The 15,988-nt window shown below is 44.9% G+C and overlaps 1 protein-coding gene across 1 annotated transcript; it reads left to right on the top strand.

Annotated features, from left to right (window-relative positions):
* The first annotated feature begins 312 nt into the window (after nt 1–312).
* Nucleotides 313–13,612, top strand: ALKAL1 (ALK and LTK ligand 1). The gene is made up of 6 exons (XM_060035138.1): nt 313–492; nt 1,523–1,538; nt 8,518–8,571; nt 10,018–10,098; nt 11,589–11,664; nt 13,506–13,612. The coding sequence occupies exons 1-5, from the start codon at nt 313–315 to the stop codon at nt 11,651–11,653; spliced, it is 396 nt and encodes a 131-aa protein (XP_059891121.1). The 3' UTR covers nt 11,654–11,664; nt 13,506–13,612.
* The last annotated feature ends 2,376 nt before the right edge of the window (nt 13,613–15,988 follow it).

Below are 15,988 nucleotides of genomic sequence, written 5' to 3'. Positions count from 1 at the left end.
TCCCGACCGCGAAGTTGGTTGTCTCGATCCCCGTGGGCTGGACGGGGCGGCGGACAGAGCGGGCCTTGCGCGGGGAGCCCGGACACCCACAGAGCCGAGGCGGGGCCGTCGGGGAGGCCGCGCGGACCTGTGAGCATCTGCGCGCTGGGCCTCGCCCAGGTCCCCGGGGCAGCCGCGCGTCCCCGCCCGTGTCCTCGTCCTGCGTCCCTCCCCGAGGCGCGCAGGTGTCGCCCGCCGTCCGTCTTCGGGGCGCGGACCCTCCGCCTCCGCCCGAGACCCGCCTGATCTCCCTCCGGCCGCTCCCGCGCGCCCATGCGACCGGCGAGGCTAAGCGCCCGGCCGCCCGCGCTGCTGCTGCTGGCGCTGGTCCTGTCGCCGTGCGGGACCCAGGGGAGGCCCGGGGGCCGCAGGGGCGCGCGCGTCGCGGGCGAGGAGCCGAAGCCCTGGCTGTCCCTCCCCGCGGCCTCCCGGAGCGCAGGTAAGCAGCCCCGCGCCCGCGGCCCCGTGCGCCGAGCCCAGGGCGGGAGGACTCGTGCGGCCCGGAGAGGCGCGCGCTCGGGGCGGCCTGGCTCGCGCACCGCGGGAACAGGCCGGCAGCGCTCGCCGCCGACGGCGGGCTCTCGGGGAAAGAGGCAATGAGCTGGTGAGACGTACCGCGGCCGAGACGTTAAGTATCCAGAAACCCATCTTGCGGAGGAACCGGCTCAATGCGCCTCTTCCCCGTGAGAGAGGCCGGGTCTCGGAAGCGGGGGCCCGGAGCCCGAGGACATGCGCTTCAGTCCCAGCGGCCGAGGCGGGGCGGACAGATTAGCACCTGGCGGCGCCTCTTTCCGGTCCAGCCCGGGTTTGGGGATTGGGCCAGGGCCCTGGCGTCGCGCGCCGGGACGCCTCTTTGCGCCCCCCTGGAGCTGGCGCAGGGCCTGGGTAGCTGAGCAGGCTCCACCCGCCGCCGCGGCTCCCGGATCAGCTCTGCGCGCCCAGGTTCCTGGCGCTTCGCTGCCCAACGGCCCAACGAGTGGTGGGGATGAGAAAAGGGATTGAAAGTAGCCGACACGAGGAGTCCTGAGACACCCCAAGGCGGCGAGGACGGCGGCCGAACGAGGAGTAAACGTGAGAAGCCCGGGGCGAAGCGGCCCGACGGGGCGGCGGGGCTGCGGCTCGCTTAGGGCAGGAAGGCCGGGGCGGGGCAGGAGGAGGGAGCCGCTCAGACGCGCCTCTGCTGGGAGCCCGCGCACCTGCGGAGCGAGGACGCGCTGGCCGCCCAGCCCGGCAGCGGTAGGCGCCCCTCCCCGGGGGCCGCCCCCCGGCACCCGCTGGCTGAGAGGTCGCAGCCCACAGCAGCCTTGCTGTCGTCTCCTCGCTCTTCTGCCTCTTACTTCACTTTGAACAAAGCAGAGAGGGGTTCTTAGGACCGTTTTTCTTTCATGATAGTTATGATATAAATATATACACATTCACTGCACAAATTTTCATCCAGTACTTGCTGCGTGCCAGTCACCATGCAGAGGCCGAGGCCACCCAGGGGAGCAGGCAGTCAGGTGTCTGCGCTCTGACAGCACGTTCTAGGTGGGGAGGCGGGGAGGCTGGCGCACAGGTAGACCCAAAGAGGAGGCCAGTGACGGGCTGAAGGGGAAGCAGGGGATGGAGAAGGTCCAGGAAGCTGAGACAGGAGGACCCAGGACCTCGTCCAGGGCTGGGCAGGGCTTTCCAGCGACGTGGGGACACACAGGGCTTTCCCGGAGGGGAGCTGGGCGGGACGGTGACCACCGCAGTGATGCAGTGACGGCACCACACCCTTCGCATCCTGGGACTTGCAACTTCTTGGCCCCAACGTTTATCTCAGAATGGAATGTCACTTTGGAAAGTAAAAGAGTGGAAGAAAGTCTCCAACTACAGGAACATTTGTGGTAACATTAATTCAGACCTGTGTCATTGAAGTTTAACAGATCTTTTCTCTGTAAAAGGCTGAAGCCTTACTGAAGTGAGTTTCTAGGGAGAAAGACTTTTATTTTATTAAAATAAAACTTTTATTTTATTAAAAGTTACAATGTAAGTGGCAACAATCCGAAGTTTTAAAAAACAACACAGGGGCTTCCCTGGTGGCGCAGTGGTTGAGAGTCCGTCTGCCGATGCAGGGGACACGGGTTCGTGCCCCGGTCCGGGAGGATCCCACATGCTGCGGAGCGGCTGGGCCCGTGAGCCATGGCCGCTGAGCCTGCACGTCCGGAGCCTGTGCTCCACAACGGGAGAGGCCACGGCAGTGAGAGGCCCGCGTACCGCAAAAGAAAAAAACAAAAAAAACCAACACAGCCCAGCAGAACGTGATCTGTGCACCACATCGGTTGCTTTCTCCAGCTGTTTGTGATGTAGTCTTTGGATGACGTGAGGAGGAAGGGTGACTCTTTACATCCGTACTGAGTCTGTGAAAGTGAAGGGGACACTCGGACATGGGTCAGGGACCAACAAGGACGTGAGCTGGCCCTATCCAGGTGGTCCTCACAGGCACACTCGGGTGTGGCGGGGTTCACAGCTCATTCAGGAGGAAACATCTCCCAGGCTCTGGAGGCTAAAGACTGTCATCCCTGCCAGGTACCTCGGGAATTCTGACCCCGTGATTCTGCGACATAGTAAACACCATCACCCGGGACTTCGCATGCGCTCTGGGCTCTGAAACCCTTGCTGCACCTGCGGCTGCGGTGCCTCCCTTTTCTGTAGGTCAACGGCTTCCCTAAATACTCCCGTGAGGCTCGAGGTGCAGGGATCGGTCCACGTAGGGGAAGCAGTAAGTGCGGAAGCCTCGGGTGAGAGGGTGACCAGCGAGGATGCCGTTAGAATTGGAGGGGGGCACTGGGAAGGAGGAGATGCGAGAGGCAGGTACCCATCACCCTCAGGATTCACCATCCCCGGCCCCCCCTTCCTCCCCGCCCCATGCGTTGTTCACGCATCACCCATCCATCAGTTCATCTAGCCACTCACAGCACACACCTGACGTGCTCTGATGGACGTGGGAATACGAAGTTAACCAACATTATTGACTCGTGCTGAAGGAGCTCAGGTTAATGACCAAACCCCACTCTCCATGTCTCTGCAATCTGATCCTTCCTCTTTATCGTCCTGCCCATCGCCCTGGTTCAAGCCTCAGGACAATGTCATACTGTCTCCCTAACTCGGGTGGCGCCCCCTGCTGGGTTGCCTCATTGGGCTAAGCATGGAAAGTGTGTGTTTTCATAACCTGTATCCCTTCTCCCCTCTGTTGTCTGACCATCACACCAGCAGAATGGAGCAAAGAATCGTTCCCAGAACTCTGCAAAAGAAAGGGAGCGCTGCGGTACTCGTCACTGAGATGAAAACAGAGTCAGATGTCTGAGAAGTGGCAGCGGTGGGGCTAGAGAGGGGGGTTGGAGGAATTTGGGACAGAGAAGGAATTGGTGTGAAATTCGGGAGATGGAAGTATGAGGGGGACTTTTAGAAAGTTTTGATGGAAAAGCTTTGCCTTTTCAAGAGCTGTCACTGAACATTTACATTCTTCTGCAGGCTTCATGGAATCAGATCTGTGTTGCTGGGTTGTTTTGGGTTTGTTTGTTTTTAATGTGAAACCTTGCTGTCATGAGGCTTAAGGCAGGAATGTGAAGACCATTTTGGAGAGGTTCTTACAAACAATTACAAATGAATATTCTTTTTTTGAGATTAATACATCATTTTAATTGTATTTTTTAATTTTTTTAATTTTTTTTGCGGTATGCGGGCCTCTCACTGTCGTGGCCTCTCCCGTTGCGGAGCACAGGCTCCGGACGCGCAGGCTCAGCGGCCAGGGCTCACGGGCCCAGCCGCTCCGCGGCATGTGGGGTCTTCCTGGACCGGGTCACGAACCCGTGTCCCCTGCATCGGCAGGCGGACTCTCAACCACTGCGCCACCAGGGAAGCCCTTAATTGTAATTTAAAATATAAAATACATACTACTTAGGTTGATCTTATCCTAAGTGCTGAAAAGTAGGTGCTTTAAGTGTCTTTTTTAAAAAATTTTTTTAAATTTTATGTTGGACTATAGTTGATTTACAATGTTGTGTTAATTTCAGTACAAATGAATATTCTTAGTAGAGCCAGGCTGTTTCCTCCCCAGTCACAGATCTGCAGTGGCTTCTCTGGATTTTCCAAGAAAGCCCTAACTTCTCTTGAAGGCAGGACATTTAACTCCCCTGTGACCTGCCCCATCTTCCCTTCTGTGGTTCTCCCAGGGTGCGGGTCGCATGGGCGGGGCCTGCCCCTTGCAGATGCCGTAGCCGCTGTCTGTGCTATTCCGCCAGCTCCTGGAACGCGCTTCTGTCATCTCTGCCTGTCACAATTCACCTCTCCTTCCAGGCCCTCTTCCTTCATGATGTCTTTGTAGCTATTTCCGTGTGGAAAAAAAAAATCTAAATCCTAAATTCTTTGTAATCTTATCAGTGAAATATTACAGATACTGTACATTCCAAAAATATATTTTGGCAAGTATTGTGGTACAATTTTAAATAATTTGAACACTAGGTATATTAAAAATCAGGGTGCCCATACGTACCACACGTGTTTCTTTGCTCCGTCAACTGCATGGGCCTGGAAACAACCATACCCCAGTAGCAACAAGCACACCTGGTACCCAGACTTTGGTTTCCTCTTTGTTGCCCTCGACGCAGCTTGTGGGATCTTAGTTCCCCGACCAGGGATTGACCCCAGGCCCTGGGCAGGAAAAGTACCGAGTCCTAACTACTGGACCGCCAGGGAAGTCCCAGACTTCGGTTTCTAATACCATCCTCTATAAGAGGAACCAGGGCTCCTTGGAGAAACGACTGATACTAACACCGAGACAGGAAATTATTCAGGAGGAGCCTGGAGCATCCTGTAGTGCCTGAAAGTAAAGAAGTGATAAAAATTCAAAACACCACCAACAAAACCCCGCATGATGACATAATTTTACTGGAAAGAATTCTGTGTCTTGTCTTCTAATAATCCCAGACTACAAATACATTAGTAATAATATTATAAAGTAATAATAATTCAACAGTAATTCACTGTTGAATGTTCAAGAAGTTTTGTATCTTGTTTGGAACATTTAGATTACTGCTTTCAAACTTGAATGTGCAAATAAATCTCCTAGGAGTTCTTGTGAAAGTGACTCTATAGGTCTGGGCCTGAAATTCTATATTTCTTACAAGCTCCCAGAAGACCCATGGAACAGAGTTATTAATAAACATGAATTTTTTCAAACACTTATATTTTCCCTCAGTGATTCTCTCAGCACTGATGTAATAAATCTAGTTCCTATTTTTGAAAGTAGAATTGTTTTTATATATTTAGAAAGAGAATAATCATGCCAGCTCCTTAACTAAAGGAAATGATAACTCAGGGAACTATATAACAAACATTTCAATTCAAGTACATGAAAAATGCTAGATTAAAACATAAAGTAATGCCCTTCAGTACTTCCAGAGGTACTAAGGATCCACTAACATGGCTTTGTAAAGAGTCGATCATGGCAGAGTAAATTACCTCTATGGTAAGACATTAAGTTATACGCAAGTAAAAGCAAACACTAAACATTTTCTGTTATTTTCTAGTTGTTCTGTATTATGATTTTTTTATTATTTTCTATTATTTCACATGATCTCTGCTTATCAAGGGATAACATTGCCAACATTGCCAACATTATATACATAATATGCAAGTCTGTTCCTTTAAAAATATATGATTGTAAACTTAAAATTGTTGAGGGTGGCAGATGGTAACTGTTTTGGTTAAATGAAAACTAGAAATTTTCATAAATTGGATGAATGAGATGATAGGTTATTCAAGTTGTTCCAGGATAATCATCAAGCATTACCTAGGGATCCTTTTATTTATTTATTTTAACTATTTATTTATTTATGGCTGTGTTGGGTCTTCATTGCCGTGCGTGGGCTTCTCATTGCGGTGGCTTCTCTTGTTGCGGAGCACGGGCTGTAGACACGCGGGCTTCAGTAGTTGCAGCACGCAGGCTCTAGAGCGCAGGCTCAGTAGCTGTGGTGCACGGACTTAGTTGCTCCGTGGCATGTGGGATCTTCCCGGACCAGGGCTCGAACCCGTGTCCCCTGCATTAGCAGGCGGATTCTTAACCACTTCACCACCAGGGAAATCCTGGGATCCTTTTATTTTTAATCCACCTGTACATGTAATCTCCCATACCGTTGTCCTTAGATACCAGAGGGGTGAAACCTACATTCTATTCTTGTGCCGTCCAGCATGGTAGCCACTGGGTACCTATGAGTACTGGACACTTGCAGTGTGGCTGGTCCAAATTGAGGTGTGCTGTGAGTGTAAAGTACACCTTGGGTTTTGAAAACTTAGTATAAAAAATGTAGACTATCTCACTAGTAATTTAAAAATATTGATTACATATTGAAAGGATAATATTTTGGATATAATGGGTTAAATAAAGTATTAATTTTAATTTAATTAAAATTAATTTTAATTTTTCAACTTTTTTTTTTACTTTTTAAAATGTGGCTACTAAAAATTTTAAATTACATATGTGGCTCCCATTTCTGTAATGGAAGCTGATTGTTAAGAATGTTTTCCCTCAGAGCTCAATCATCTAATTTTGTTGTTGGGGGTAGTTTTCTCATATTCAGTCCTTCATTTAATATTTTGTTGATTGAAAGTTATCACCAGGGCATCTAATCCCTAAATACAGATTCATTTTCAATTAACTAGTTGCTTATTGAAAAATGAAAACAGATTTACGTTGAAAAAAGTTAAAGTTGGACTTCCCTGGTGGTTCAGTGGTTAAAAATCCTCCTGCCAATGCAGGGGACATGGGTTGGAGCCCTGGTCCGGGAAGATCCCACATGCTGCAGAGCAACAAAGCCCATGCGCTACAACTACTGAGCCTGCGTTCTAGAGCCTGCGAGCTGCAACTACTGAGCCCACATGCCACAACTACTGAGCCCACATGCCACAACTACTGAGCCTGCGCTCTAGAGCCCATGCTCTGCAACAAGAGGAGCCACTGCACTGAGAAGCCCGTGCACCACAACGAAGAGTAGCCCCTGCTTGCCACAGCTAGAGAAAGCCCGTGTGCAGCAACGAAGACCCAACGCAGCCAAAAATAATAAAAAAATAAATTAATTTTTAAAAATGTTAATGAAAAGAGTATGCACTGAAAAATCTCTCTTCCCTCCCACCCCCAGAATCCTTGTCGCTGTTGCCTCTCTGCAGACAATCACCATTTTAGCTGAATGCAAATAGGATGCTACAGCAGGCACTGGCAACCTTTCTCTATTTCAAACATTTTCAAAATATTGGAGGCTCGGTGAGCCATACAATCTCTGCAACAATGTCTTGCCCCTGCATCGTAGCACGAAAGCAGGCGTAGGCCACACGTAAGTAATGAGCATGGCTGTGGTCCAATAAAACTTTACTTACAGTAGCAGGCGTGGGGCAGGATGAGTCCTGAGGGCAGTTTGCTAACCCCTCCACAGGCCAGCGCTGTTCCACACACGCACGATGACGTCTCTGTAAACCTTTTATCTCATCTCTGCATCTACTCTCGCCCCTCCGTACCAGGCATGATGATCTTTAAAAATGAAGCTTGATGGTATCACTCCCTTGCCTAAAAATCCTTCCCTTCTCCTCACCCTTAGACAAAGTTTATAAAGGATGGTGAGTATCCTCACCTCACCTCTCCCCGTCACCCTGGCCAGGGCTGGACATACAGACTTGGAATCAGCTGCGTGAACAACCACAAGCTCATGTGTTTAGTGCTCGTCATTATAGTCTACTTGTAAGGATATTAAAACTTTTTTATTGAGGCAAAACTGACGTACAACATTACCTTGGTTTCAGGCGTACAACATAATGATTCGATGTTTGTATACGTTGTAAAATGATCACCACGAGAAGTCTGGTTACCATCCGTCACCGTACAGTTAACTTTCAGGGTTTACTCTTGGCAACCTTCTAACGTGCTCTACAGTATTACTGACTATATCCTCATGCTGTCCATCGCACCCCCATGACTTATTTATTTTATAACCAGAGGTCGGTACCTCTTGACCTCCTTCGTCACCTATTCTGTTTCCTCCCCAATGCCCCTCCCCTCTGGCAACTACTGTTCTGTTCTCTGTTTCTGTGAACCTAGTTTTGTTTGCTCATTTGTTTTGTTTTTTAGATTCCACGTGGAAGTGGAATCATATAGTATTTGTCTTTCCTGTCTGATTTATTTCACTTAACGTAATTCCCTCTAGGTCCATCCACGTTGTCACAAATGGCAGGGTATCATTCTTTCTTATGGCTGAGTGCTATTCTGTTGTATACATATATACCACATTCATTCATCCATCAGTGAACAGTGAACAAGCACTTAGGTTGCTTCCGTATCCTGGCTGTTGTAAATAAAGCTGCAGTGAACACGGGGGTGCAGGTATCCTTCTGAGTTAGTGTTTATAAGGAGATTTTTTAATGATGGAAATGCATTCAAGAAATTCTAAAGGTTTTTTTTCTTTTCAGAAATATTCCCAAGAGATTTGAACTTAAAAGACAAATTCATAAAGCATTTCACAGGTAGGCGTGAACTTTATCAGCGATTCAATTAAAAAGATTGTAGCATATTACTCCATGAGGCATTGAGGGCATGAAAATAAATGTCTGTTAGAGGCTCACAGTCCTGTCAGGGAGGTAGGCAAATGCTACTAGCTTGTTTTGATGGTGATGGGAACCAGATCTGGGTGAATGATAGAAGTGTAAACAGAATTTTAGGGAGACACAGGAAGTGGACAGTTTTGCCAAGAACTACCAGAAAAGGCTGTCGTGGACACAATATATAAGCTCTAAGGATGAATAGGGTTTTCCCGGATGAGAGAGGCATCCTGGTCAGAAGCAATCCTTTGGACACATGGTGTGGTTTGGGGCAGGACCGGGCGGCCAGTTTAGGCAAGGGTGTGTGTGGCCACTGGGCAGAGTGTGGCTGGAAGGCGGGTGGAGTTGTACTGTGATGAGTCCTCCGTGGTGTGCTAGGGATTTAGCTGTGCTCCCGGTCGGCGACACAGAGGAAGTGTTTCTCACAGGGCAGAGCAGATTCCCTTCATGTGTCACATGGTGAGCACCGGTGGCTTTCTCTCCCACGACACTCCTTGGTTCTTCGGATCAACTTGGGGAATCATTGCAATCATCCTGTGCCCCATGTTCTAGCAAATCACTTAATTCGAAGCGTGCACCCTGACCTTTACTCTGTGCCTAGTCATTCCCCCGCCTTTCCCTGTTTTACATCTCAGGCCAATAAGCTGGCAAAGATGTGGGTTCCCCCTTGACCAAAGCCCAGGGCCACCTTGTTAATTAACTTTGGAACGAGGTCGTGAAGACCCTCCTGAGGCACGGAGAAGTGTAAGAAATTTCCTGATGTTTCTAGAACCCTGGTAGTGGCACCGTGGGCTCCCCTACTTCTACCACTTCCATAAAAAGCAGACTCCAGATGTAGGGATGAATTTTGGTGAGGACTGTCTTGGGTTTGTGGGGAAAATAAGGGAAGTCTCAAGACCCTGTCCACCTTCCAGTGGTCCTTGACACAAATCACTCTAAGTAGAAAATGGAATAAATGTCTCTGCATATAAACATTCACTCCTATTAAATAAAAAACTGAAGAACAGAAAGTGGAAACCCTGGATATTTATTTTTTATTCTTTCACATCCGCTTGCTTTGCTCTCTGCAGATTTTTTGTTTTTCTGTCTAGAGCTTTTCTCTCTTACTTATTCTGAGGAGTTCTCCTGAAATAGACTTATGTTCCATTATGTGAGATGTTGAGACTGTGGAGTGAATTTCGATTGTTTTTCACAGATTACACCTCACTGCCTGCCCCAGAGTCTGGGGGAGGAGACGTGCCCCCAGGCAAGGTCTTTTAAGGGCATGGAAAGATGTAAACCAGTTATATTATCTCTATCCATAAAGTGCTGGCAGATTTGATTGGAAAACACACCTATGTGTATCGTAAGCATTCTTTTCCTGTCCAATAGGGCCGGTCACGTTTTCAGCGGAGTGTAGCAAACATTTCCACAGGCTCTACCACAACACCAGGGATTGCTCAATGCCAGCTTGTAAGTAACTTGGGTCATTTTTGTCCTTTTTAAAAAATCTTTATCCAACAGTAAATGCACGTGATTTTAAACTTCAGCTGTCTGTGAGTGGGAAATAATAGACTAAACATTGTATGACGTGCTGTTTACAACATTGACGGTGCTTAAATTTAAGGTGTGTGCGTTCTGTTGACACCGTGAGCAATGAAACCACATTCTAATTGGGACTATTTCAGACAGATCTGAAAATAGCCAGATTTCCTTAAGGACCACAATGTCTGTCAGGATTTATCATTTGATAAATTATAAACCTTTTATCATTTATCAAATTCCTTGGCATAAATAAGGCACTCTCTTATATAAATGGAAAAAAAAAAAAAAAGATGACCATGAAGTGTAAGTCAAAATTTCCCCCTAAGTTTTTTTTTTTTTAAACAAATTTTATTTATTTTATTTATTTATTTTTGGCTGTGTTGGGTCTTCGTTGCTGTGCGCAAGTTTTTTCTCTAGTTGCGGTGAGCGGGGGCCACTCTTCGTTGCGGTGCGCAAGCTTCTCATTGTGGTGGCTTCTCTTGTTGCGGAGCACGCGCTCTAGGCACGTGGGCTTCAGTAATTGTGGCTCGTGGGCTCAGCAGTTGTGGTTCGAGGGCTCTAGAGTGCAGGATCAGCAGTTGTGGCGCACGGGCTTAGTTGTTCCACAGCATGTGGGATCTTCCCGGACCAGGGCTCAAACCCATGTCCCCTGCACTGGCAGGCGGACCCTCAACCACTGAGCCACCAGGGAAGCCCTCCCCCTAAGTTTTTACGAGTAGTTTCCTATCGCATCATTTCTATGCTGAGTGATAGACTTTTCTGAATAACGGTAGCGTGCGTTTTAAAGGTTGTCTAAAGAATTCTTTGGGATTCTTAAGTTACTGAACTAAATAGCAATTCCAAACATTATATTTAAATGCTCCCCTTTAAACTGCCCAAATCATCATTAAGTGTGGTAACTCAGTTGGCTAATTTTAAATTCCTTTCTAAATCTAAACTTTCTTTTTAAAGAAAATGAACTTTAAACGTTTTGCATTTTTTTAAACTAAATTGGTCATCTTGAGGGATATTTAATTTTACTTGGGATGTTCAGTCAGAGTTGTTATGATTTTTTCAAAAACTGCTTGTGTTTGATGACTAGAGAAAATGAATCTTGTTGGCATCTAGGCAGAATGATAAGTGGTAGCACAGCATATGGTGGAGAAACTCTGGGCTTTGGAATGAAACTGCTTACTAGCTATGAGACTCTTAACATTTTGAGGCTGTTTTCTCATCTCTAAAGTGAAGATGACAGTAACATCTTAGCTGCTTATATCATCAGGAGAATCAATGAGAAAATCCGGGTTAAGTACTTGCTATATTAGATGTTTATTAAATTATGGCTATCATTATTAAGAATTAGCGACAATAACTTAACATGGTTTTCCCCACATTTGTAGTAACCATATACACAATTTACTTTTAAATGTTTCTCCTAGATTACAAAAGATGTGCTAGATTGCTCAAAAGATTAGCAGTGAGTCCTCTGTGCTCACAGGCATAGAAGACCTACGTGTGAGTATGTATTTATTAATTTTTCTTATTCTGTTTAACAGCCTGACTCTCTTAAGAAATTTTGAACAATTTAAAAAGCCCAGGAAGCTGATCTTAGCACCACCAAATAAATTTAACCTGTGGATTTTCCACTTAGTGTTAAAGCTTGGTCTAAATGGTTTATTGAATTAATAAAAAAATGTCCTCAACAGTGATTGAATTAATAGAAACAGCTTTTTGGCAGCCTTACGAGTCCTCAGTGATTTTTTAAAATATTTCAACATTGGATGTTATGTCATTATTGTGCAGAAACCGTATGCATATACACATTAGATGAACCAAACTATTTAAAGGTCTACCTTTTTTTTAACTGGTCAAAGTATAATAAAAGTAGATATAATAAAAGTAGGGCCCTAAAATTTTGATTTATGCTCTATAGGTTATAATAAGAGAGGAAGTATTAGAAGAATAGAAGAAAAAGCAAACAATCAAACAGTATAGTGAACATGTAAGCATTTTGCCAGAGTGAAATTAAGTTATAATTTTCGTTCTGGCTAAATGACCTTTGGAACCCTAGGGCAATAAAGTATTTGTATGACCTAGATAAATCAAAAGGAAATTCTCACATTTATTTACAAAAGTAGAGTCTATACAAAAGACTGAAAGGTGTTCATTTCTTTGCAAATATCTTTCTAATCAGTAGTTCTTTCTGGTGTAGTACAGAGTCAACATTTGGGGGGTGGGAGCGGGGAAGGGGGGTGTCGTCAGCGTTCCAGTACCCCAGACAAGTCCCTTTTAACGTTCCTCAGCTTTCTAGGGTGGACATCAAAGTCTGGAGAACCTGTAGTCTGGAAGTATCTGTGAATATCTCGATCTGGCCAACGTAACTTAATTTATCCCAATAACTGCATGGGGATGTGATAGGCTCTGATAGGTTTGCTGTGACAATTACTGAGACAATTCTGGCCTATTGTTGATGTTGCTTTTCTTATTCTTATTGAAAAAGCAATTATAAATTAATAATAATAATTGGCACTCAATTCTGCATATTTAAATTTGCTGAACTAAAAATTTTCCCTTTTTTTTAGATTAAGAAAATCAGTTAGATCATTTCAGTGTTCAGTGGCAAGATATTCACATCAGTTACTCTCATCCCATCTCCAACCTTTTGAATAATGCAAAACAAGAATAAATGAAGAAAACTCATTAGGCTCTTGAAGTGACCTAAGTCAAGCCATGTTTAAAAAGAAAATCAATCACTCACTCAAGCCACGTTTATCTTGTTCTTTGTTTTGATATATTTTATCCGAATGAGTAAATGTACATAAAGTCCAAAAAGCAACCTCATAACTGGAAAACTTCTCAAAAAAACAAGTACTGTATTATAATTTAAAATATTTTATGCAAACTTACATGCTCCTGGGACAAGATGCATAGAGGACAGACCTGATAAACAGGCCCCTTTAAAACTGCAGAGTTTGGCGATTTAGTGAGTTTTTTTCTGGAGGAGTCATCTCTGATAGTATCTGTTTCCACGTATTTAACAAGGAATTCGAGTATTACAGATGGATACATTTTAGGAATATTTTTGAGTTATTTAGGTGATGTCAAGTTCACTTTTTGGCTTCTGCAGATATCTTAAAACTTTAACGGTGGAAGTCATCATTTAAACCTTCTAAAAGTACCGATCAATCCCCTCCACATACACATTAATCTACGTTCTCAGGATTTGACTGTAAATTAAAAGTCCACAGATTCTTTAAACAAAATAAAATAAAACATAACTCTATTAAAACTATGCATATGTTTAAATATGTTAAAAACCAGGTCATAAATGACATTTTTCTTCTTCCCTCCCACAGGTGTTTCTTAAGAATGTAAATCTAATTTGAAGGAAAAATAGTACCTGGAATCGTACTAACTGTAAAAAAGAGATAAACTTCTAATTTTATGGTGTATTAAGATGAGTAAAATAAGAGACTTCTCAGAAATAACTGGTGAGCTGTGTCCTAGCATAGGATGCGATCTTCCTTGGTTTATTTTGGTGTATATAGTAATTTGAAATTTTTTAATACAAAGTTTAATTCACGTATTGCAAATAGAATATTAAAATTTATGCTATTCTACTTTATTTTTGCTATATATATTATTTTCTTGTATGGTTAACATTCCATAGATGTAGGAATTATATATTTAATTATGTAAATTATGTCTGAGCATGCCAAAGAGAAATGATATTTTCGATATGATTTTTTGTAACATGTTTGTTGAATAATCATGTACAAGGTCCCCTTTTATAATTCTAATTTAATAATATTTAATACATTTATTCAGAATTTGTTACTTTTATTTGCATTCATCTGAAACGTGAATTTTGTTCAAACTGAAATATGAAAAGTCTGTGTTTTCTTGAATTAAAGACATTTGTAGCAGAGCTCATACTATTGAAATAAGATTACCATATATGTATACATGTGTAAATATTCATTTTCTGAACTGATAGCTGAGATCCTGAGACCATTTATGTCTTTTTGAACTTGGAGCATATGGTATTGCTGCCTTAAATAAGAAAAAGTCCAAATGAACTTGGTGAGGAGAAGAATGTGTGGGCACCTGGGAGCTCTGTTTAGAAAATAACAACACGCCTGACGCATTTAATCAGTTTCATTTAAAAACAATGATGTAAAAATGAGAAACCTAAACGAAATAAGAGGAAACCCCACCCTTTTAGAGGTCCTCGTGCATGACCCCGTGCAGGCTAAGAACTGCCGACTTAACTGACTTGAGCCTGGAGATCTACGGATAGTGTGAGATGCAGAAAGGCCTCAGACAGCCCCGGGGAGCAGCCTCTGGAGGATGGAGATGCCGGTGATGCTGTGGCCGTGGTGAGTTTGGGGGAAGAGGTCCAGGGTGGTGACTGGGGGGTGGACGGGGACGAGGCGTTCAGCCCAGGAGTCCGCGTGTAGTTAAAGACCGAGACCCCCGAGCCGCCGGCTGCACCGTCACCTGCCGTTAAGGTCAGAGAGAGGAAAGGACACCCCCCGATAGAACTGCAGTGGAGTCTTGTTAAGGGGACTTTTGAGTTCCTTAATTATCTGTCCCCAACCCAACCTAAAACCAGCCTCTCTCCCGACTTCTAACACTGCAGGTTAGCTTTGTTTCTTTCTGAACTTTCTATGCACAGAATCTCGTAGACCCTCCTGTTCTGTCTCGGCCTGCGTTTGCTCACCACTGCGTTTATGAGGTCTGTCCCTAGCACTGCACACCACTGTCATTATCACTTACAAAGTGATGCGCTTTGGCTGTCTTGGATGGGACATTTATTTCCCCACTTGCTTCTCAGTTGTCTTTCATCTTTCGTCAATTGTCTTTATGGAGGTTATAAGCCAAAGTAACAGATATTTTTCAGGGAACAGATTGGCCCATAAACTTCTGCAGTAGCTGTAAGGAAGCGGTGTGGAGTGGGGGTTTAAAAACGTGGCTCGTGACGTTCGGTCTTGAATTCTGCCACGGCAGCAGGTAGTCCTGGGTAGCTCTTTATCCTCTTTGGACCCTGGGTTTCCAGTCTGCAAATGGAATGATAACCCTTAACTCATAACGCCTGCAAACCCTTTAGCCCACTGTTGGGCACACAAGAGCATACACAGGTGGGGGCTCTGATCATACAGCCTCAGACTCTATTTTAAAAAATCAGTTTATTTCTCTTCTAAAAAATGTAATCATGGCTATTCTGTTTAATTGGAATGGAGCTAGCTGTCTATTGAAAACTGAGCATAAATTAGTTGTGTGGTTTGCGTTTCATGGGTTGGAGAGAATTCAGCTGAAAATTTTTCTGCCCACTCCTGGATTTTCATGCCAAAACAGAAAGAAACAATCTCCAATTTTTGCAGCAAAATATTTCAAACAAATAAGTGCTAGTTTCTTTTATTTCATCAATATATTTGTGTATGTGTTCAAAATTATCTAGTTTCCTAATAACAGAAACAACATTTTTTATTTTTTAATTTTTATTATTTTTTTCTTTTTTCAAAGAAGATATTGGGGGTAGGAACTTATTAATTAATTAATTTATTTTTGCTGTGTTGGGTCCCCGTTTCTGTGCGAGGGCTTTCTCTAATTGTGGCAAGCTGAGGCCACTCTTCATCGTGGTGCGCGGGCCTCTCACTATCGCGGCCTCTCTCGTTGCGGAGCACAGGCTCCAGACGCGCAGGCTCAGTAGTTGTGGCTCACGGGCCTAGTTGCTCCGCAGCATGTGGGATCTTCCCAGACCAGGACTCGAACCCATGTCCCCTGCATTGGCAGGCAGACCCTCAACCACTGCGCCACCAGGGAAGCCCTATTTTTT

The sequence above is a fragment of the Delphinus delphis genome, chromosome 17, assembly GCF_949987515.2.
Source record: "Delphinus delphis chromosome 17, mDelDel1.2, whole genome shotgun sequence".
Taxonomy (NCBI): domain Eukaryota; kingdom Metazoa; phylum Chordata; class Mammalia; order Artiodactyla; family Delphinidae; genus Delphinus; species Delphinus delphis.
This window is presented reverse-complemented; position numbering and strand designations above follow the sequence as displayed.